We start from the raw sequence: 25,374 nt of genomic DNA, 5'->3' as shown, positions 1-25,374 counted from the left end.
TCAGGGGCATTAAAGTGAGCGATTTGAACGATAACGATAAGATCCTTATCGTCGAAATTGTTCACTTTATCTGAACGTGTGTACGCAGCTTTAGGGTTGATTCACTACCGATCGCAACTGCGAATGCAATAGCGATTAAAATTGCAGTTCAACTGTGATAATATGCTAATCCATTGCGATCGCTATGCCACTGCAGCACTACATAAGGACGCCCACTTTACATTACACACATCCGTAATGTTTAGCAACCATCGGTACAATCGAGTACAATCGCAGCCTCACGCAAACTTACACAAGCTCTGACCTTACTCTGAAATTGCTAAATTCATCGCACGCTATGAGTCCTCAAGCTGCGTAAGGAATAGCAGTGGGTCATTTATGCACGCCCCTGTAGCGGCATTCAAACGCAATGGCACGCCTTCGTTTCTCCCGACCACCCCCCATAACCACCCACAAATGGTACTGTCAATCACTCTGCGAAGGGTCTGCATAACGATTGCAATGGCATGCGCACAGGATCTATTCACCAGCAGTGAGCGCTGCACCGCAATTTCAAGCCGAGAATCCTGGAGCCGGAAATCCCGGCAGCTGCGATCCTGACGGTGAGTATTAGGGATAGGTTTAGGGTTAGGCACAAGAGGGAGGGTCAGGGTAAGGCTGTGGGGGGGTTAGGATTTGGCTGCAGGAAAGGTGTGTTGGGGGTAGGTTTAGGGGAAGGGTTAGATTACATACCTCCATGTGTCAGGATTTCCACTGTCTGGAATCCGGGGCTGGGATTCTGACCGCCGACATTGTGTGTGCCGGGATCGCGTACCCAACTCATGACAGTGAGTTGTACATGCTGCATTACAGATGCTTTCGAAGTTTTACAGAAGCCTAAAAGCGAAGGTGTCTTTTGCAACAAAAACAAACAGTTAACAACATGGGTATAAGTGTATGTGAAAACCTGTCACATACATTACCAGGTGACAACCTTGATGCATTTTGCGATCGTTGCGATTGGGGCCAACTCAGCATCAGTCTTTATGTGCCTATTGCGTAACGTTCTATGGTAACAAAAGAAACTCTGGTCCTGATTCAGAGCCGGACGCTCTTTCAGAGCGCTCGCTCTGAATCAGTGCCCTCCCTCTCTTTTCTTAGAGCGGCCTCCTGGCCGCTCGCATAGCTGTGGGTGACCACACAGGACTGGTTACAGCCCCCCCCCCCACCCCTTCTCAGTATAGGCCCTTGAACATTTTGAGCCCCAGGCCCATTTGGCCCTTAATCCGGCCCTGCCTGAAGAGTCTAGCAAACTCCTTGATTGCACCTCCATTATTAAGCTGTTATATATAAAAATAAATAGAGATATTTACATTCAAAGGAGATCATTAGTATCATTTCCCTGCATTGGTTATAAGGCCCAAAGATCCCTATGGCTACATACTGTATATTGTCTGAAAATGATCAGTGTGTTTTTATCAACAAATAGATCTTACTAACTGCTTTGGGGCTCATTTACATTTGAATGTAAGTCAATTTGTGGCACGCCTCTCAGATGTAGCAATACACACCCACTTTACCAACACGCTCATACTGTGTAGGTGTTGTTTTCACAATATCCCTGAAAAGCTTTTTCAAAAGTAGCCAAGTATGAGCTAATACCACCAAGCAACTAAATGATTAATGTTTATTTTAATATAGTTTCTATATTTGAGACCACAAACATAGTTTGCAGTGTAAAATTACAGGATAATGCAAAAGACTGATGCCGCCAGGCCAGAAACACACATTGCAGGGGTAAAAATCCTGGCAATGCAAAAAAAAACCTTGAAGCTTCTTTAAATTTCTTGCAACATGACACTCAATCACATTTTGCATTTGAGTAAAGTATTTGGCCCATACTGGAAGCTATCCCACCTTCAGCAAGGCAAACCCTAATCCTCCCATCAGTAAGAGCAAAGATTTTGCACATTTGCTAATGCACAACCTTCAGGAGCAGAGTCTTTGGGGACCTCAGTCTCCCACATTATCCAATAACTATCACTGTAGTACATTTGCCATCCTCCAATTGATTATACCTGTTGCCTTCCAATTGTGACAACTACCACCGTTGCCTACAGTTTAGTCACTTAATTTTTTAGGGCTCTATTTACTACAATCCGCATATTGAATGCAGATTGTAGTGTGATATTACTGAGTGAATTCGCATTACGAATTCAGGCAATATCACAGGGATTTACTACAAATCCCTTACAGGGACAGAGCTTGCGATAAAGCTCTGTCCCTGCAAATCCCCTTCGGAGCCATATCACGGTATTTTCGCAAAAAATACAGTGATTAAGTGCCTGCGCATGCGCCGACCGGTCGCCGCTGCTACCCCCCCCCGGCGCTAAGCCCCACCCCCTCGATCACGGTTCCCCCCCGCAACCCCCCCTTACCCACCCGCGACCCCCCTCTCCCTTAATTACACTTACCTGCATGTTCCGGGCCTCCGGTGATGTTCTCCATTCCTCCGGTCAGATGATCTTCCATACTGCACTGGGGCCCGATCACCTGATGACCGGGCAGCAGTGCACTATGGGAGACCAGCTGACCGGAGGGGAGTCATCCCCGGAGGCCCGATCACCAGTCCCTGGAGTCAGGTAAGTGCATTTTTTTTTTTTACTATTGTTTTTTACTTTTTTTTGCAGTGATCATCTTGCGGTCTGTTTAGACCACACAGCTGATTACTGGGACCGACTCCCGGCTCTGCTCTCCCCGTTAGAACAGGGCAGGAGGCCGGTAACCGGGGGAGACCCTGGATAACGCCACCTCCAGGTGGCGTTATTATCACAGGGCTTTCCCCGATATTTTTTCACATATTATTTTTAGTTAGTCTGGTCGGATCACATTTCCCATTACAATTATGGGAAATGCGATCTACTTTACTAAAAATAAGTGATACTTAGGGGTTGGAGTAGAATTTTATGAATTCTACTCAAATTGCCCTGTAATAACTATAGGTGATACTAAAATAATGTGAAAAGGGTGTGAAAACACCCTTTTTCACTTTATTTTAGTCAAAATAATGTTAATAAATAGAGCCCTTAGAGGGGAATTCAATATGAAACGTAAACTTCGCTGTCAAGCTTTTACCTGGGATAAAGTATCGGGCGCGCGCCTGCTTATCCCCGTATTCAATATGAAACTAACGAAAACGGGAGCCTGCGAAGTGGGATTTGTAAAGTTACGAAATTTTCCTTAAAAAAATTGTAGGACCCCCCTAAAGTTGTAAAAACATGGGGGATCACTATGGGTTCCCCCCGTTTTAGCCTGTAAATGAAAGTCGGGGATTTAAATAGCCGCAGCAGGTGTTTTTTCCCCGACATTGAAGAAGTGATGCAGAAGAGCACTTTGGTTATTTTTTTCGGTTTTTTAAGTGGTCCCATCAAATTTGGGGTTCATGAAAATGGGTACTAGCATATTTTTATGTCCCTAAAGTAAGTTTTTAAAAATTCTGCAACTATGCACCTGCCGCTAATAGCCTATTCTAGAATAGACCTGCCGCATACTTGCAGAATAGCCCTGAACCTATTTCCCTATTTTTAAACAATTTTTTCCCATTTCTTTTTTTTTCACCCCAATTTTTAAAATCATTTTTTGGGGTGTCCCTATTTTTTTTTTTTACTTTTTTTTGACACAGTTATTTTTTAAATGTCATTCCCAGGGGTGCAGGCTATTTTTTTTAAGCCTGCACCCCTAAACCCCAATTCTGCACTTTTTTTCGCCACCTATTCAGTGGTGAAAAGTTATCCCCGCTTTTTTTCAAAGACTTTTCGAACCTGCGAAAAATCTTTGAAATTGAATACAGTGTAAAACTAAAACCTGCGATAATGACGTCATAGGTGTGGAGTTTTCACACCCATATTGAATCCCCCTATTAGTGTTTTATTATTTTTCTCAAATTTTTCCTTTTCCTTTATTTCTGTCATTCCAAAGCTGTTTACTTCCATGTGTGTCCATCTACCCCATGTTAGGTAAAGATTATATATTCCCTCTGTGTAAATAAACAATGGTATTATTAAAATACATATTTCTGTAAATGTATTGCTGTTATTTCACTCTAGTACCGGTGTCACTTCTATCCACCTGCAAGGCCTACCATGACAAAATTGCATGATGTGTTAGATAAGGATTGTCCCACTGTGTTCCCTATTCCTTTTATTGTATGACAATTTTAAAGGAACCACTCCATAACCATGCATCTATAACATGTATTGGGCCACTCCCCTGAAAAACATAAACATCACTGGATGCACATATTAATTGAGCATACCGCTGATTATTCATTTTGTTTGGTGTTATTATTATTATTTTTATTAATAATAATAAAATACCATTCATATATGTTTATAAATACACAATAGAATAACAATGTAAATACAGGCATCATCTATCATATATTATATGATTAAAAAATAAGTAACCTAAGTACCATTAAATTTGTTTTTGTATATGAATATGTTATACAAAAATGTGTTCTTATGTCTTATGAAAGCTTTGACTTGGAATTTTTGCAAAGCAGAAGCCTCCTCCATTAACAATGCACCGCTATAGACACACATGTAACAAACATGTATAGCATGGATGTTATGAGAAAGTGCCTCTCCTTGGCTGCTAGCTCTTACCTTTAGGTGTTGCAGTTGGAGAATCTGGTCTTCAAGCTGCTGTCTTTTGTCCTCAATCGCAGCCTGACGTTTTCTTTTTTCCTTTGCAAGAGAAAGAAATAAAATGCACAAATGAGAAAATGCACGCTCTGGGTTCCCTTTCAGCAGCTGTTCCCATGTGGTAGCAGTGGTGTTCCAGTTCTGTGAATACAGTACATGTTATCATGAGAATCAACTGCTGTACACTGACTGACATACAATGAAAGCGACTAGTTATCTCACCGATAGCTGCTACACTCCCAATTTAAAGGAACATTCATATTTTATTTTTCAAGCACTGTTAATAGTTTTTCTATTATATTGTTAAGATCAGTTTACTGATCATAATAACACTTTATTTGATTAATGACTGCTTCTGCCTATATGAAAATACAATAACCTAATAAAATGACTACAAAATGATCTTGCATGAAGATGCAATCATAAAATAACTGTGTGCACATTAATAATGTATGACAATAAAACACACAAAAATATGATAAAATAAAAAGCTGTTAGCCATGATAATTAATGAATTGGGTGTGGCTGTAGTAACGAAGAACAACATCAAAGGCCTATTCACTTAGCTATTCTGAGCTGTACATGTTTGTGTTTACTACACAGCAAATAGCACACACATAATATACTGCCTAAATACCAATGTCAACAGGCTCTGCTGACTTTGTGTGTTTGGGTGTATTTAAAGCATAGAACCCGTGCACTGCTCTTGCATTCCTGGCATACACAGCCTTTCAACATTTATGCTAACTCCCTATAGCAATGATAGGCAACCCAAAGCAGTTCGGGAACTTCACTGGGCTGCCCTCTAACCTTCAGTGAGGCCACACATTACTCTTTATCTCAGTAGCAAGTTAAATTAATACATTTAATCAATGAAAGAGGCACCTATCTGTAATAACATATCAGTAGACCTTTTAGTCAAGCACTTTAAGTTATAACAAACAATTATGACAAAATAGTAGGAAGGAGCTGGAGGCTGCTAGTGAAGGCTTAGAGGGCCATCTATTGCCCGTCCACTGTAGTCCCAAGATGCTTCAGGTGACACACAGCCCTAAAGAAGTAGCAGCAGGTGGCCGACATGACAAAGAAAATACATTCAGTTGACAACTTATAGTTGCATGGGGTAATTTTACTAAGCACCGTGTTTGCCCGGGATTGCAATCACAGGAGTATTTTGCCATTTCTACAAACACTGGAACATATTAAGGAAAAAACTGGGGGTATTTTATGTATTTTTAGAGATGAAGACGGCCAAATCTGAAGTTAAAATGCACCCGTAAATACAACTACAAATGAATACACCATAGACTGAACACGGCAGTACTTTCCATAGATAGGAATACAACACGGGAATTTATCAAGAATCGTGATTATAATGTGTGGGTGTAATTAAAGCACATACGGTTAAATAATTTAGAACTTTCAAATAGACCCCTTCCTGAGCAATGTGTCTTGCAGAAACATACACAGATCAGTGTGATCAGTGGATGTTTCTGTCTGTAATTATAAAAACAAAGGGATCATTTAAAAAAAAAAAAAAAAAAAGATGTGGGGTCCCCCCAACGAAGCATAAACAGCCGCAAGCTCCTGAGCCAGTCTTGGTTCTAAAAATACGAGGACCAAAACGTGTAGGGGTCCCCGTATTTTATGAACCAGCACTGGGCTCTTGAGAGCCAGTCCTGGTTTTAAAAATGGCGTGGGGCCCGCCATATTTTTAAAACCAGCACCAGACTAAAAGACTAGCCAGTATGTAATGCCACAGCCAGGGAACACCTTCACCGGGTCACCCCGGCCAAATTATTAATGCCCCACGCTAGTCAGCCCAGGCCGGGGATCTCAGGGGAGGTGGGGACCACCCCAATAAAGCCCCCCCTCCCCACTCCTAAGGCCTAGGTTGAAGCTCAGGGCTCTTCCCTGCACTCCTGGCCGATGCGTTCAGGGGTCATAATAGGTGTGTACTACTTTTTATTACAGTGGGACTACAGGTGCCAGCCCTTTGGCACTTGTGGAATACAAGTGCCAGCAGGTGGCCAGCACCCATACCCCCATTGTAATTTTTTTTTTTTAAATGAGCACAGTACACACACGATAGATAGTAACATTTTATTACATACTAACCACATTCACACATACTTACTTGATCCCCCTGTGATCGTCCCTCTTGTCTAGTAGAAATCCCAGGGATTTCGTAAATTTTTTTTAATACTTTCCTACCTCCTTCTTCAGGAGCCCGGGGCTGGTTATGCTTTGGGGTGGGGGGGTAACCCCACGTAATTTTTGTATAAACAATTAACCCTTTAATATATTCTTTAAAACACACAAGCAGCGGGTAGGAACGATCACATACACCATTGGAAAACACAATCCTGACAAGCACAGAATCTTAGTAAATTCCCGAATTTTGTTGATTAAATAGTGAATACTCAAACTGTGTATGCTGTCACAAGGACTGTACAGCCTTGAAGAAGGGAGGTGAGCTCCTGAAACGCGTTGGATATGGTGACAGGATCATCTATCCAGTTGGGATTACATAAGGGAGACCCCCTGATAAGGATCCGTGGGAGAGGTTATCCGGAAACCTCCACCTTTACAAACTACGGGCCCTTAAGAGGGACTTCCGGTAATTCCCCATTCATTACTGAAAATAAGGAATATGAACCCACATGTTATGAGAATCATTTTTATGTATCAAAATTGAGCATACAACTGACTGTACTGTATTTAAGGTGTGCCTTGGAGGATATACCAACCTCCATCTTTTTAATTTTTTATTTGAAGTTTTTGTTGATTTTATCTGTAGATATTTGAATAAATTTGTTATCTAACTATATCACACTATATTTGGATGTTCTTTATATTTTATATATATAAACGAAAAACATCGCCATTGAGATTTGACAACTATATATAAGATCTACATATCAGCATTTGGGAAGTATTATAATTATTTTTATATTGAACACAGTGTGCACATGAGTTGTTATAACATATAATATATGTCACAAGGACTAGTTTATGCACACCCAGGAAATGGACAGGCACGCCTGCGTTTCTCCAGCCACTCCCGCGTCACCACCTCCAAACGCTGACGTCCTGTTAGTCACTCAGGGATGGCTTTGTATCGCAATACTGGCTGACGCATGTGCAGTATGCACCATCGGCCAATCTACTTACGCTATTGCAGCTGCGATCTGTAATGAATCAGGCCCTAAGATTGTTATCTTGCGAGCAGCGGCCTTTTGCCTGTCTGTCTGTTATTACCCAGTCTTGTTTTAAATGCACACCGGTTTTTTTTTCTAATAAGTAACAGTTCTCCAATGTAGGACATATTGAGCCATGACCATTTACTTGCTCATAATAAAAGCTAATACATTTTGATAAATACTAATATGCCCTTTGTTTTGATATATCTATGAACAACATAATTCAGACATATCGCGTCGGCTGTGCTGCACAGCCGATGGCAGATATATCTGCAGATATATTGGGGCATCGTGCTGTGTGTACGGGCAGTCAGCCGACCACCTGTACACTTGCTACAGAGGCCGCGGGAGGGGGCGTAACGCGACCCCCGGCCAGCGGGACCAGAGGCCAGATGATGGTTGTTCAGTGTGTATGAATAACCATCCTTTGCAGATAAATCTTTCAGGAGTGTACCCAGCATAAGTGCTTTACATTTACTAGGGTGCTACCAGTGGGGTAGGTGAGCAGCTGCCTATGGGAGGGTGACAACCTCCTAATTTAAAACAGAAACAACAAATGGTGGAGGAAACAGCACTAAATTTCAATGAGTGTAAAAATTGCAAAACTGATATCATGTTGCTTGGTAGCGAAATAAAACAATTTAATGTACACTGATAAAATATGACATACAAAAAAATAAATGAAAATAAAAAGATGGACATATAGAAAAATTGTTCACAATTTGCAATTGCAACGAAACAATAGAAGGATCCAAGAATAAATATGTGTAAGCAGTAATGAGAGGGTCTCCAACAGCCCAGCCCTAATGGATTGGTGTCTCTCGATAAATAGAGTAATCATATAATACTGAGAAATGAAATATATAGTTCACCATACAGAAGTTGTCCAGATTTAGCAGATAGATGACCAGAAGAGTGAGAAAATAAGTCCGTACAGCCTTTTAGCAAAAAAAACCTTGTATTGATCGAAGCTGAAGGAGTCCTCTTACTGGTGGGAGAAGCATACTGTATATGCTGGGATCTACTGCAGCAAAATGTATCAAGCTCCCTGCATGTTGGGATCTCCATTACCGTAACATTTGCCATCTTTCATCCACAGCCTGTTGCAGATTTCATCTGCCACCAGTAAGAGGACTCCCTCAGCTTCAATCAATGCAAGGTTTTCTTTCTAATATACTCTCATTAGAGCTGCCGGGCCAGCGCCTTCAGCCTGTCTTTAACCCATTAGACACTGACCCGTGGAACAATCAGAATTAGCAAAACCCCTCTTACCCAATCCCCTGGCTCTGCCTGCTGTTCAGGAAGGTTTTATTTAGCAAAACCAACTGATCTGCGTCTGATGGTGCGTTTTTGTACGCAGTCGCTTGGATTTGCGAAGCCACAGGTGGGCATATCAATACAAATCCAGGTGGATGCATCATTTGCATATTTTCGCACAGCCGCAGCATACAAATCCGCAGGTGCGGTGGCATTAGCATACATCTCTGAATCGGGCCCAGAGTGCTATCATGCAGCAACCTATGCTAACTAGTCTACAATTAGCTCTGATTGATCTTCAGCAGGATGGAGAATCAAAGCAAATGTCTCATTGATTTGGGTTACAACAACATGATAGGTGTAATGTGCATGTTTGTGCAGCTTTATTAGTGACTGAAACAAGCATGTAAATATGTATTTTGATTATAGAAATATAATCTAAGCCTTAGAGAGTGATAACGTGGAGAGAGATAAAGTATCAACCAGTCAGCTCCTACCTGTCACTTTACAGGCTGTATTTGAAAAGGGACAGTTAGAAGCTGATTGGAAGGTGCTTTATCATTCTCCACTCCAAGGCTTACGCTGGGCATACACTATGCAATTATCTGTCAGATATCTGTCCAATCTGGCTGGTTGGAATGAAAATCTGGTAATGTATAGGAGCAAATAACAATAGAAATTTGTTCCCAAACACTATAAAACGGACCAGATTTTCCTTCCCACCAGACAGATTGGACAGATATCTGACAGATAATTGTAGAGTGTATGCCCAGCATAATTAGTACATCTTTCTCATTATCTGTTTATCACCCACATGGAAACATAGAATTTGATGGCAGATAAGAACCACTTGGCCCATCTAGTCTGACCTTTTTGTAACCACTTTGATATAAAATAATCTCTTCTTAAACTGTCATAGTCAAATGGTAAAACTTTTTTTTTTTTTTTTACCAATTATTCAGTTCCAGAGCCTTAACAAGTTTAAAAAAAAAGAAGTTATCCTCATTACAATGAGTTTTGGGTATGTTTTTGTTTCAGTGAAACATTATTTAATACATATACACAGATGTGTCCATATACATCTATTCTCAGTTTGCTATAAGTGGCACTACACATAACGCGGGAGCTCTGTGTGACTCAGTAGTGCAGAGTGTCGTTTCGTCTGACTTTTTACCTTCAAATGTGTCTTATTTGCACAGTGATGTGAATAGTTAGCACAAGCAGCTTCTGTTGATTAAAATGATATGTAGCATGCCTATGTTATGTGAGCGACTGCGGGTGCATCTGCTTGCGAAACGCTACGTTACATTAGACACTGTAACGTAGCATTTCGCACGCAGATGCACCCGCAGTTGTTCACAAAATAAAAGCATGCTACATATCATTTCATGGAAATGGTTCTGGGTTCCTTGCGCACTGGATAATAAGGGTTGCAGGGTTTGCTGAAGGTAAGATAGAGGTGCCTAACCTCTTGGTTAATAATATGGAGCGAGGTTTGTTACCGCGCTATACCCCTATATGTGGTGTATATACACATCAGTCTAAAAAAGACAGATGGATATTAGTGAAAATCTATTTATTGGCTAAACACACTGTTAACCACAGATTTGTATCACATAAATGTAAAAGTAGTTATACACATAATTATGATAAGAAACTGTAAAAGTTAAAGCACAATATTACAAACATGTAGTATATGCACATATATATGAGGCTGTACACAAAAAAACAGATTAAATGAACACTTGAGCACAAAAAAAAAATGAATCACAATAATGTAGGTAGATGTGCACACTGAATTAGACAGAATGATTGTGAATGGTGATGCTATATTCTATTGTTCATATAGTCATGTAGGAGAAGCAGCGTCCCGCTTAACTTGATGGGTCCGTTCCGTACAATCCTGGGTACTGGGAGGATGATGCTGGTGAGTTGAAGGATTGTAGTCCCGACCACTGGTGGAGAGGGGGGGAGGGGCGGTGGAGAGGGGTTTGCTGGATGACAACACTTGTTACCTGTAGACTTGCATTAATGGAGCCTGCAAGGTGGAGCCCTGCTAGTTAACGGGGTGTGCTGGCTTCCCTTGCTTGAGATGCAATTCAAAAGCTTTGCCTGGTGTGGTTGGACCGTTGAGATTGGACAACTCTTGCTGGGGTGCCCTGCTGTTAAATTGGAGCTGCGCGGTGTCACCTGTTGTGGGCTGAGTCACGGTGCCTTCTCTCCTTCCTCCCCGATGGTGGATCTGTGTGGCAGTGTAAGACCGCTGCCTGCAGTGCAGCGGTCTCCTCACTCGCTTCCGGGTTTGCGCCCGGTGGCAGCGGTCATGTGACTCAGACTGGATGAACACGTGAAACGGGGGTGTTGGCAGTCGGAGGTGCGTTGTTGCCGTTTGGTCTGCTCCAATGCTCTGTGTATCCCAACGCGTTTCAGCCTTGCGGCCTTCGTCTGGGGTAGTGTACAGGTTGTGAGGTTGGTTTGCTGAGTTTAAAAACCCCTGGTGGGTCCTTCCTCTATAGCTGATTGGAGGTGTACATAGTCTCTGGATTGGCTGGATGATCAGTCAATCATTGGTGTGGTAATTCTAAGCCTTCTAGTGAGAATGTCTCTGATTACAAAGTCCAGGGGCCATTTTGTAGGAGTTTAGCTCCATAAATGACTGTCCAGTGTTCATCCTGTAAGGGGTTAATCAGCCATTTGGTGTGGTTTGCAATACTTATTTTACCTGCACCATTCTACCAATCGAAACATAATATTCATCAACATGGTAATAGTGTCAGTTGTGTGTACATACATACTGAAAAATACAAAAATAGTAATTGCACAATTGGTTCCGTCTATTAATATGTAATGTGTCCTGTGTTTATAATGACATTTGAAAGGGATTATTTACATATAATTGATCTAATTTTATTATCCATATTTACCTACATCATTGTGATTAATTTATTTTTTTGTGCTTAAGTGTTTATTTAATCTGTTTTTTGTGTACAGCCTCATATATATGAACATATACTACATGTTTGTAATATTGTGCTTTAACTTTTACAGTTTCTTATCATAATTATGTGTATAACTACTTTTACATATATGTGATACAAATCTGTGGTTAACAGTGTGTTTAGCCAATAAATAGATTTTCACTAATATCCATCTGTCTTTCTAATTTGATGTACATACACCACATATAGGGGTATAGCACGGTAACAAACCTCGCTCCATACATATCATTTAAATCAGCAGAAGCTGCTTGTGCTACCTATTCGCAATGCTGTGCAAATAAGATGCATTTGAAGGTAAAATGTCACACGAAAAGACGCTCGGCGCTACCAGGTCACGCCACAGCATGGTGCGACTATAAGGGCTGTTTAATGCGCAATGAGGCTAGATGTATGAGGACACATCTGTACACTGAAGTGTCAAAAGTCATGGGATATCAGTATGTAAAGGTAATGGTAGGTGGCGTCACCATACTGTGACATCTTGGAAATGGACAGACCTGCATCAGTTGTAATCTGACATCTCATGAGTCCGTTTGAACACGGGCTAGGCTGCTCATGGCAAGGCGACGGGAATTATCAGTTCAAACAGGGCATGATAGGTGCCCGAAGAATAGGACATTCCATTACCAAAGTTGTGCCGACTTTCAACATTGCTCGATCTATGGTGTCACGTGTGTATACCGAAAATACCTCATGGAAGGCATTACCACCCACCGTGGACAGCGCAGTGGCCGACCACGGGTCAGTTGAGTCCAGGCCTATTATCTAATTTCACTTGATGTAGAAAGTATAGTAGGATTTGTATTTATGGGTTTTGTTCACTCTGCTTGCACACAAACTCTATTTATGCATATAATTACTGGAAATATAGTACTTGGAAAATATCCAAAAACACTCATCAAAGTTCCAAATGATAACAGTTAACTGCTTGGCAAATACCTGTTGTGAGACAGCTCTAAATAGCTGAAAGGCGAGAACAGTGATGTTATTGATAATATTAAAGCTATTATTGTTTCTGCACGTCCCATAATATTGTGCAATGTTATTATTCTGTGCAAAATTATGTAAATTGTGTGTGTTCCAATACAAGTATAGAACACAATTATTGAAGAAAAGAAAATGAGATCAGTCTTAAGGGAAACATGTAAAGCTCTGACATTTATATAATATACAGAAGCTGCACATACTGTACAGCTGTGCCTTAGCAACTGTCTCACCGCTAACATGTGTTTTATGGCTCAAAATGAAAACTAGTAACCCCTTTATCGGATTAGCAAATGATTTTATCAGTGGATAAACCAGTGGAATCAGTGCTGCTTTTGCCATATGCACCATTAAATTAAATGTATTCCTATCCAATACTCCCTCTATTGTAAACAAGCTGGAATACCCGGCATGGCCCGAGTTGAAGACTGGACCCAGGACTCTGAAGTACACCTGCAGCCTTTATTGGTTTACATTGTCCTAGCCTATAACCCCCTTCCATTGATCCTGAAAAGGACCCCACCTGTTTGCCAACATGCATGCAAACAGTAACGTAACTACCGTGGGTGCAAGGGGTGCGGCTGCTATGGTGCACGAGCTGCCTCTGTGGTTCGCCACTCCCCCTGCACCCAGTCATGCACACAAGGTGGACCGGTCCAGTCAGGGCTGCCAAGAGGGGCCCGGGTGTCAGCGGTGTTGATTTGGTGCTGACCCGCAAGCTGATTACAGCTGGCGCACCGGCAGGCAGACATGGAGAGACAGCGCCGCATGTCGTGAGGTAATCAGAGCTCGCAGACCGGCAGCCAATCAGCAGTGGTGGCTCCAGATTGGCTGTCATTCTTCAAGGTCCGATTTGAATGCGACCAGCGCAAGATTCAAAATGTGCCGACGCCGTCTGTCCATGTCTGCCGGTGCACCAGCTGCAATTAGCTTGCGGCCCAGCACCAAATCCACACCTGCTGACTGCTGATGACACACAGGGGGAGGCGAGAGGCAGCTGGAGGGACACGAGGTGGTGAGTTGTTGGGGGGGGGCATAAAGTGTAAGGACATTGCATTACTGTGTGGCATAATGTTATAGGGGGCATTACTTTGTGGCATAATGTGTAAGGGACACTACTATTGTGTGAAATAATGTGTTATATGGGGCACTACTACTATAGGTCATAATTTGTAAAGAGCATTACTGTGTGGTATAATGTGTAAGGGGCATTAATTTGTAGTTTTAGGGGCATTAATGTGTGACATAATGTATAAGAGGCACTACTACTGCATAGCATAATGTTTATAAGAGATACTACTGTGCGGCATAACTTGAATGGGCTCTGTGTGGCATAACATGAATGAATTCTGTGTGGGGGCAAATGTATGTATTTTTACTTCTGGGGGGGCTTTAATATCTTGCTATGTGGCAACAAAGTTCTATTTATGCCCTTGCATGCAAACACAGAGGGCTGACTAATATATTTGGTTACTCTAAAAAGGACTAACTCTGGATTTAATATGAACTTGCATGAGTCATAAAGTTTGACATTTGCTCAGTCTGTGAGGTTAAAAGGATACTTTTGTAGCTTTCACACATGTTTTTGGCAGACTGCCTATTTACACTGGAGCCAGCCCTGGAATCTGTGTAATTTAAGTGTCCCCATTTTTAGGGATTGTGTGACAGCGTGCGGCCCTGGATTAGGGAAAAATCTAATCCTGGTCAAACTACACCACCATGCCAAATTTGGTGGCACTAGATACAAAACACTGGTTGTGCATAAAGGACAGACAGACATGCTTTCTCGCTTATTATATAGATGATACTGGACACATTAAGGAGCTCAAGCATGCTGTAAATATGCGCACTTAGATGTTTAGTTGAGCTACATATATCTTCCAATACATGAAATAAACACAAATATTTCCACATGAAGATACCTTTAAAGAGCATAAAGATACGCTTTAGGCATATTTTCATGTGGCAGCATACTGAAAATGCCCCCCCTCAAAAATGCTCCCCTGGGGCTCTATTTATTAACATTATTTTTACTAAAATAAAGTGAAAAATGGTGTTTTCACACCCTTTTCACATTATTTTAGTATCACCTGTAGTTATTACAGGGCAATTGGAGTAGAATTAGTAAAATTCTACTCCAACCCCTAGTATCACTTATTTTTAGTAAAGCAGATCGCATTTCCCATAATTGTAATGGGAAATGTGATCCGACCATAGTTACTAAAAATAAATTGTAAAAAAATATCGGGGAAAGCCCTGTGATAATAACGCCACCTGGAGGTGGCGTTATCCAGGGACTCCCCCGGTTACCGGCCTCCTGCCCTGCTCTAATGGGGAGAGCAGAGGCGGGAGCCGGTACCTGTAATCAGCTGTGTGGTCTAAACAGACCGCAAGCTGATTGCTGTAAAAAAAAGAAAAAAAAAATGTAAACATTTTTCTTTTACTTACCTGACTCCAGGGACCGGTGATTGGGCCTCCGGTCAGCTGGTCTCCCACAGTGCACTGCTGCCCGGTCATCAGGTGATCAGGCCCCAGTGCAGTATGGGAGATCACCTGATCGGGAAGCCCGGAGAAGATCACCGGAGGCCAGGAGGATGCAGGTAAGTGTAATGAAGGGAGGGGGGGTCGTGGGGGTCCGCGATCGCGGGGGGTGGGGCTTAGCGTCGGTGGGGGGTAGCAGCGACGGCGGGTCGGCGCATGCGCGGGCTCTTAGTCGCTGTATTTTTTCCGAAAATACCGCGACTAGAGTGCGGATGGGATCCGCAGGGACAGAGCTTTATCGCAAGCTCTGTCCCTGCAAGGGATTTATAGTAAATCCCTGTGATATTGCCTGAATTCGCAATGCGAATTCACTCGGTAATATCACACTACAATCCGCATTCAATATGCGGATTGTAGTAAATAGAGCCCATGGTACTGTGGATATGACACATTTTTATGAGGTGACTACATTGTAGCAATGGACCTCATTGAAGTTATACCCCACGTGAAGTGTAACCATTATTGACCAATTCAGGGTGAGTTTCCCTATCTATGACAGACCAATCAGTGCAAAGCCACTCTGTATTGTTTAGTAGCTGACAGGCCCCAGGTCATGCATAATTCTACAATTGCAGTAACAGCATAGCCAAGCTGACTAGGGCTGTCATGGCTTGTTAGGACACTGAAAATGGCTGAAATCTATTGTTGGGCTGTTTATTAACTCAACACCTACTGGGCAAAGGTGTTGTAAAGACCTAGTGCATCCGCAATGGGCTGTGGACCTGATTCAGACCCGCTCGCAAGATGCGATCGCTCGCTGGCAAAAAGGGTCCGGATATGTAAATTAAAGACGCCAATTGTGTGTTAGCGAGCTACGGCAAAGTGCGCTCACAAGTGTCTGAAGACGCCCCCTTGCCACTCATAACACACGTCATCTCCGGGAAATGTATGATTAATCGGGACCATTGTGAGCCATCGGAGCTGCTCGCAGCCCTTGGGGTTGCCTTTCCCCATCGCAAGCACTGCAATCAGTGCTGGCTGAAACACATGCAGGTGACGTGTACAACGACGCTACTTTGCTAATTATGCACGCCCTTTAAACTGCGTTTTGGTGGGCAGACACGCCTGCGTTCGCAACACCACTCCCCCGTTCACATGCACCTTCCCCTGTTACTACCCACAAACGGCACTATCTGTCACTCAAAGCAGCGACCTGATAGTGGCTTACGAGCTACCAAAATCAGTTCGCAATGAATGGCTTGCGCACGCACACTGCGAATTATACGCATGTGCAGATGGGTGAAAATTGCTCACAGCGAGCAATCGCATCTTGCGAGCGGGTCTGAGTCAGGTCCAGTGTTCTTAGGGGGTGTGACACAGTTTTTTCCACTAGGGAATTCAGCTTTGTGCCATACGTCTAGGGCTGCTAGATAGCACAGGTAAAAATCGCCTAAATGTCTCCATTTTCCAAGAGGAAATCTGTGGCAGTATCCTAAAAGTATGGATGTGTCCTCATACACCTAGTGTATTTATGTCATAAGGTATGAGACGTGTGTGAGTGAGACAATCCGACATGGGTAGAGTATTGTACTTTTTCATTAAATCTTGCATCTTTGTCGAATCATAGCCACATACAAAGCCACTCACAGTGTACTAGAGATGCTAGATTGTGACTTTTGCCGCAAAGGAATTGGTACAACCTATGTACAAAGTCGCTGATTCAGCATAATAGAACGTGGTGGAGGAATAGCCATGGCTGCTTGTATCGGAAACCTTTTTTACGCATATTTGCAACTTCGCATGCACATGTACAAGACCCGCAAGCCTCAATGGTCAGTAAACATTATCAATGTATTTTTGTTGCTTCTTGCAGTTTAAGCTGTGCAAATAAGACACAACTTTTATTATTTTGCTTACTAAGCTTGCCGGGGCTAAGTAAGACCCTGTCGCTCTAATGGTGCGTACACATGGAGCGATAAAAATGAGCGATTTGAACGATAACGATCATATCGTAATCATTTAAATCGTTCATTTTTAGGTCCCTACCAACTCCCCGACGACCAGCGATGCGCGTCCACGTATCGATGATAGCGATATCGTCCAACGGCCGTGCATGCAGGTCAACTTGATCGATATCAAGCAGGTTACTATAGGGACCCGCGATCGTTAATCACGGGTCGCTATAGTCGTCAGTGAGTTGGTGGTGTGCTGGATGATCGATATCGATCATCCAGCACACCAGGGAGGGTGCAGGACGATCAGCCAGCGATAGTGTATAGCTGGCTGATCGCTACGTGTGTATGCACCATAAGAGGGGCTATTTGGCGTGCCTAGAGCAATGGTGTATGAGGACACATCTGTAAATGTGGCGAATCAAAGCTACAGCCATAAAACCAATGTTAATCCATACCCCATCCGCAGGCATTTGCCTTGCAAGAAAAAAAAAAAAAAGAAACTGGGACAAATAGATTTTCTAAATTATATTTTTATGTGGAGAAACACATTTATAATATTAGTATGTTTCCTAGTATTTTATTTTAATCTTATCTTTTTTTTACATTTCTGCCTTGTAAATATAAAGTTAGCAACACCCTACCTCCAGCCAGCAGCACTACCCGCCGTGCTCCCTGCCTCTAGCAACCCAGCCAGCACCCTGCCCGTTCTGATGTGCTGCTTGTCTATTGGAATCGGGTCGGTCCGACCCTTGCTGTACACAGCAGCACACTCTACACACACACACTCACACAGTAGCACACACAGATGTACCCTGGGCTCCTGGATGGCCGCAGAGTGGGTGGCTTTTCCACAGTCCGCCCACTTCCAAGTGAAGTGGGCAGGATGGGGAAAATAATAACGGGAATTGAGCATCCGTGGAAAGAGGGCAGGGGCAATATATGATTCTATGATAATCACATTATTTGGCCCCGCCCCGTATTCTTAGATGTGCAATTCACGTACATTTTCCATGAGGTATAGGGCCTAATGATGCAGTCAGGCTCCGTCCCCATCAGCTGCCAACTGCATCTTCTCTCTCGGCTTCTCTCGGAGAACATACCGGTAATAAAAGTTGAAAAATATTCAGTCTGGAAGTGGCTTAATGGTTGTATATAAAGGAATCTAATACTTTTACAGTAGATGAGAGCTTCATCTTATAAGCATGGGGTATTATGTATTTTGTTTCAATATTAAAAAGGCTTTGCTCTTACTAGTGTAACAGGGTGGCAAGCAAGGATGTTTTGAGAGGTACCTGCAGCTATGAGGTATGACATTTCGAAAAATGAAAATTATATTTGTCTTATAATGCCAAACATCTGGCACCCAAATAGATGCATGTTGCCTACTCTTTATCCATACATACAGGTATCATATGTCCCAACTGTCCCAATTTAGGTGGAGCAGTCTTGAATGGAGAGCTGTACCATTACAATTGGGACTGCATTTTGCTTATCAGGCAGTTTTCAAAGGGAAGGGAACAAGACAGCGTGTGGTCCAGAGCATCGGAAGTCCCCATATTGTGGGCACCATTCTTGTCCAGATTACCACAAGATGAAATGTTGGGAGGTATGTAGTTTTCCTGTTATGGATTTCAAACTTGCTGTGATGTAATAGTGGCCTGTGGCCTGCAGAAAGAGGAGTGCATACAGCTCACTCTCAGAGGACATAGGCCTGTTTCCAAGCAGGTACAGCCGGGATGCAGTTGTTATGCCGGCGGACGGGTTGCCGGCAGTCGAAATACCGACGTCACAATCCCACCGCCTGGGCATAATGCCGACGCCGATATCCCGATGGACATCTGGATACCAACGTTGGCATCCCAACCGCTGGAATCCAGAACGTCCAGAGGACGGGTAAGTATGAAGGTAAGTCGGGGATGGTGGTGGTTAGGATTAGGCACCCCCCTCAGGAGTGTTAGTGTTAGCGTGCGGTGAGGAGGGTTTAAGGTTAGGCACCCCCGGGGGAAGGTTAGGGTTAGGCACCCCCCCAGGAGACTTAGGTTTAGGGTGCCGGAAGGGGGGGGTTAGGGTTAGGCACTACTGGGGGGGACTTAGGGTTAGGCAACCACGGGAAGGTTATGTTTAGGCACCACTAAGGGTGGGTTAGGGGGGGTCAGGGTAGGGTTAGAATACTTATCTAGTCGCGTCGGAATCTCCTGCTGTCGGGCTTCCGGAGGTGGTATTTGAACCGGCGGCTAAAGAGCCATCAGTATTTCAATACCATTCCAGTACTGCCATATACTCTCTGCTAGAGGGGATGTAATCAATATCCCGACTGCAGGGTTTCCGGCGCTCAAAATGCCGGTGCCGGAATCCCGAAGGTAAGTAGTGGGGTGGGAGAAGGTTTGCGTTAGGGGTTAGGCAATAGGGGGAGAGTTAGGCACTAAGGGGAGAAGGTTAGGATGCGGGGAGGGGGAGGTTAAGTTTAGGCACTAGGGGAGGTTAGTGTCAGGCACCGGGGAGGATTATGGTAGGGAGAGGGGGAAGGTTAGAATTCTGACCACCGGGATCCCGAACGCTGGCATCCTGTACCCATCCCCTGCTAGAGAGTATGTATAACAAGCAAAAGAAGATTAGCAGTGCCGTGTGGTTATGTGCACCCCTACCGTATCAGCCTCAAAATATCCATAAATACTGTACATAAAAAGAAATATTACATAATTGAGGAAAACAGAAATATAATTTTAATACTAATGATTTATGGCTGTCTGTGTGACCATGCTGTCAGGATGTAGGCCTGGAGCTGTAGTCCCATCTGCCCATTGGTTATCTGGCAGAGGTCGCAGGTTCTACATAGCTTCCACGGTGTCAGGTAATAACTGAAGAGAAGGCAGAGAGAGAAGCTCATACACTGAGTCAGGGCTTGGGACACCCTTGTTACAAGGTTATATGTGCAAAATTCCAAAGATTCCTATTCAATATATAAGCATATGAGACTTATATAAAGGTGGATGTTTTTGAGGAAAGAAAATACAGTACAGTGTAATTTTGGGTGACCACAAAAGACAATAACAGTGTCTGAATATAGTATGTTGGAGCATACATTTCTCATTTTTCTGTTCATTTAGGAACTTTTTTCCCACTGATATAATTGTTACAATTTACTTTGAAGACATTTGGCTTGCTTTGTATTAGGTTTTTTTTTTATTATGTTCTGGAAAAAAACAGACATTTTGAGACAGTTTGGCAAAAATGTCCGGTAAAAGAGAGTCAGTGGTTTACTTGTGAGTTCTGTCTGGGAATGGTTTGGAATACTGCTAGTTAACTCCTTGTTGTTTTACTGACCATGTTATCAACTTTTATGCATTTTTTTTACACTACTCTGAGTTTATGCTAATATTTCCACATACATTTTTTATATTGTTAAACTTAAATTATATTTAAGGATATTTTAATTACAGCTGCTACAACTAATAGCAAGTAATAGAAAGTGCCCCTCTGATTCTCCTGCATTTTTATTGGTCAAATCGAAACGAAGCACATGATGAACCTCCATAAATGTATAATTAATTATATGTATTTTTTTCTTGTTAACATTCTATTATACTGTTAGGAGCAGTTATTTTCATTTATGTCAGTTCTCTACATCTAAATAAGCTCAATAGGGTACAAAGTCACATTCATGAGATGCTATCAGTAGCTTTGCTTTTGGAAATAATAATTATATATAATAATTATAAACAATATTGAAAAACATGCTGCATGTTATTCATCTAACTATAAGTAGTGCCGTGTGGTTGTTGCAATACTTTGAGCAGTTGTATATAAGTACCACTTACTACACCACTGTCGCGGGTTTAGGCAAAACAGTCGTGATTTCAGGGGAGTGTGCCAACACTGTCCTAACACCAAGGGGTCTAGTTACTAAGCAGTGTTAGGAGACAGAGTGAAAAGTGATAAGTCTGTGATAAGGTACTAGCCAATCAGCTCCCAACTGTCATTTTTCAAACACAGCCTGTGAGATGGCAGTTGGGAGCTGATTGGCTGGCACCTTATCACAGACATCACTTTTCACTCTGTCTCATAACACTGCTTAGTAAGTAGACCCCCAAGAAAGTTGGGATATATGTCCCTGCTCACCATGATGCTGTGTGCTCCTGACACTGGTGCATAGGATAATTTAAATATTTTTAGGCAAAGTGAGGGGAATAGAGACAGCCAAGTGCTTTGGAGCTGCTGGGAGAATGTGGCATTCCTTTGTTCCTGATTATGTTTACGTGACAATGTTGAAAGGTATAGGGGTCTATGTACTAATAATCACGGTACTTCTATTATCGGTCCAACTTGCAGAGGATATTTTTCATTTTTAATGAAAATATCCCCGCTATGTACAAAGGGGTTGCGGTAACCGCTGTCCCTGCAAGTTATATACTGGCAAATTGTGGAAGTTTTTCACAGTGGTGACAGACTTCCCCGGGGAAAGCTGACACTGCGCATGTGCACAGTGTCAGCCTCCGAAGCTGGCCAGGGGCTATGAGAGAGAGATCGAAAGATCTGTCTCCTGCCCCTGGAGCCTCCATAGGCTCAAAGCAGTTTACACCATCTGCAGATGGTGACCAGAGCTAAACTCCGAAAAGCTTTGCTTTTTGGAGTTTAGTACATAGGGGTCAGGTTGTAGTCCCCACTGATAATAATGGAGGCTGCAATCAGCAGCGCTAATTAGCACTCTGCCGAAGATTTCTATGAAATCTCCTGCATTGTGCTTTTAGTACATATATACGCTACATAAAATTATGCAGAAACTGCAGTTTCTACATAATTTTATTTAGGAAACGGCTTGTTACATAGACCCAATAATAAGATATGTGATTTGATAGAATACTACTCTATTTTGGAGTAACACCTAGGGACGAAGTCGAACATTATAGCACCGCTCCCTCCATAGTGCCCAGAGGGCTGTTCCATGCAGTTGTTTTTCCCTAGGCTCTGTGGTTAGTCTCGCAGCATGATATTTCGGAGAGCGGTGTGAGTGGAAATACAGATGGAGAAGTTGCAATGATGGATATTGTGACTTCTCATTGGTCCTCCTGCTCACACCCCAGCCATGTTTTAAATATTCACCACTTTAAGTGGTAATGCAACTTTAAGATAACACACTAAAATATTGCAAATAAAAATGAGTGCTAATCTCGCTTATAAATATAGATAATATAGATACTTTAAAGCAGCATTGCAGGGCAGGCAGAAACATGTCTCAGTAAAAGTGAATGCTTTTTATAACTGTAAAATTGAATAATATCTGCTAGCAAACTTTATAGTGATAAAATAGCAGATACAGACAGGTGCATAAATATTGGGACATTGACAGAATTTTCATATTTTGGCCTCTATTCACCACCACAATGGCTTTGAAATGAAACAAACAAGATGTGCTTTAACTGCAGACTTTCAGATTTAATTTGAGGGTAATTACATCCAAATCTGGTGAACGTTGTAGGAATTACAACGGTTTCTATATGTGCCTCCCACATTTTAAGGGGCCAAAAGTAATGGGACAAACTAAACAATCCTAAATCTAACTTTCACTTTTTAATACTTTGTTGCAAATCCTTTCCAGGTAATTACAGCCTGAAGTCTGGAACGCATAGACATCACCAGACGCTGGGTTTCAGCCCTGGTGATGCTCTGCCAGGCCTCTACTGCAAATGTCTTCAGTTCCTGCTTATTCTTGGGGCATTTTCCCTTCAGTTTTGTCTTCATCAAGTGAAATGCATGCTCAATCGGATTCAGGTCAGGGGATTGACTTGGCCATTGCATAACATTCCACTTTTTAGCCTTAAAAAACTCTTTAGTTGCTTTTGCAGTATGCTTCGGGTCATTGTCCATCTGCACTGTGAAGCGCCGTTAAATGAGTCCTGAAGCATTTGACTGAATGAGCATATAATATTGCCCGAAACACTCCAGAATTCAGAATTAATTCTGCTGCTTTTGTCAGCAGTCACATCATCAATAAATACAAGGGAATCAGTTCCATTGGCAGCCATACATGCTCACGCCATGACACTACCACCACCATACTTCACTGATGAGGTGGTATGTTTTGGACCATGAGCAGTTCCTTTCCTTCTCCATACTCTTCTCTTCCCATCACTCTGGTACAAGTTGCTCTTTGTCTCATCTGTCCATAGGATGTTGTTCCAGAACTGTAATGGCTTTTTTAGATGTTGTTTGGCAAACTCTAATCTGGTCTTCCTGTTTTTTGGCTCACCAATGATTTACATCTTGTGGTGAACCCTCTATATTTACTCTTGTGAAGTCTTCTCTTGATTGTTGACTTTGACACAACTGTTGTGAAGGGGTTTTTCTTCACCAGGGAAATAATTCTTCTGTCATCCACCACAGTTGTTTTCCGTGGTCTTCTGGGTCTTTTGGAGTTGCTGAGCTCTCCTGTGTGTTCTTTCTTTTTAAGAATGTCCCAAACAGTTGATTTGGCCACACCTAATGTTTTTGCTATCTCTCTGATCGGTTTGTTTTGATTTTTCAGCCTAATGATGGCTTGCTTCACTGATAGTGACAGCTCTTTGGATCTCATATTGAGAGTCGACAGCAACTGCAAATGCAAATGTCACACCTAGAATCAACTCCAGACCTTTTATCTGCTTAATTGATAATGAAATAATGATGGATGAGCAAACACCTTTCCATGAAATAGCTTTTGAGTTGATAGTCCCATTACTTTTGTCCCCTTAAAAAGTGGGAGGCACATATAGACACCGTTGTAATTCCTACACCGTTCACCTAATTTGGATGTAATTACCCTCAAATTAAATCTGAAAGTCTGCAGTTAAAGCACATCTTGTTTGTTTCATTTCAAAGCCATTGTGGTGGTGAATAGAGGCCAAAATACGAAAATTCTGTCAATGTCCCAATATTTATGCACCTGACTGTATGTTTTGCGAATAAAAACAAAATAAAATTATTTAATGTACTTAAAACTATTATATGGGTATTATATATCATAACATTATTATATAACAAGGGGACACACAGTTGTGAAAACAAAGGGGTAGAGTTTACTGATAAATTGGCAGAGCTGGTACAAGTATTGTTCAGAGTAGAGACTGGGACAGCAGTGTGTTTGCACCTGTGTGAGTACTATATATGTAACAGGTTTAAGTAAAGAGATGAATTGTCAGAGAGTATTTAAAGATTTGAAGGCCGTGGTACTATCTAAGGTTCACACACATAAAAATATTTTTATACACAGTGTGATCATATTCAATGAGATCTTACAATTATGGCTACATCTGTGGTTGACAAACTAACTAAAACAATGTAAATCTAATCCATAAATGCATTAAAAATTTTATTGTCCAAATTTGACCATTATAATCACTTAAGGCAGGGATGGGGAACATCCGGACCGTGGGAAAACATTTGGTCTGGCACTTTCGGGGCTGTGGTTTTCTCCCCCTCAGCGGCAGCAGGCAGCGCTGTAGATGTACAGGGGCCTCTCCCCCTCAGCGGCAGCTGGCAGCGCCAAGGGCGTACAGGGCTGTCATCAGTGGGGCCATGCTGGTTACATCAGTGCTGGACTGAGAGGCCCCAGGGCTGCCTCTCTACCTTGCCTGTCACATGACCATCGGGACTGCCCCTCCAGACTCTGCGTGGCGATAAACAGACAGCCTCCCCTCCTCTTGGCTGTAGGAACCCTCCAAAGAGAAGCAGTTCCAGCCATCACATTAAGGGTGAGTTCATTAAATGTTTTACCAAATTTAGCAGGCTAATATTTAAGTTGATGATTGTGTATGGCCCGAGAATGATGTTATAA

At 42.4% G+C, this 25,374-nt stretch overlaps 1 protein-coding gene across 1 annotated transcript in view; it reads right to left on the bottom strand.

Moving 5' to 3' along the window:
* LOC148454087 (paralemmin-1-like) overlaps nucleotides 1–25,374 on the bottom strand; it is a 245,424-nt gene that overhangs the window by 127,933 nt on the left and 92,117 nt on the right. The window contains exon 2 of the mRNA XM_088461269.1: nucleotides 4,647–4,727. Coding sequence (XP_088317395.1) covers nucleotides 4,647–4,727 — 81 coding nt within the window. The remainder of the gene's footprint in view (nucleotides 1–4,646; nucleotides 4,728–25,374) is intronic.

The sequence above is a fragment of the Taudactylus pleione genome, unplaced genomic scaffold, assembly GCF_031769625.1.
Source record: "Taudactylus pleione unplaced genomic scaffold, aTauple2 ptg001032l, whole genome shotgun sequence".
Lineage (NCBI taxonomy): Eukaryota > Metazoa > Chordata > Amphibia > Anura > Myobatrachidae > Taudactylus > Taudactylus pleione.
This window is presented reverse-complemented; position numbering and strand designations above follow the sequence as displayed.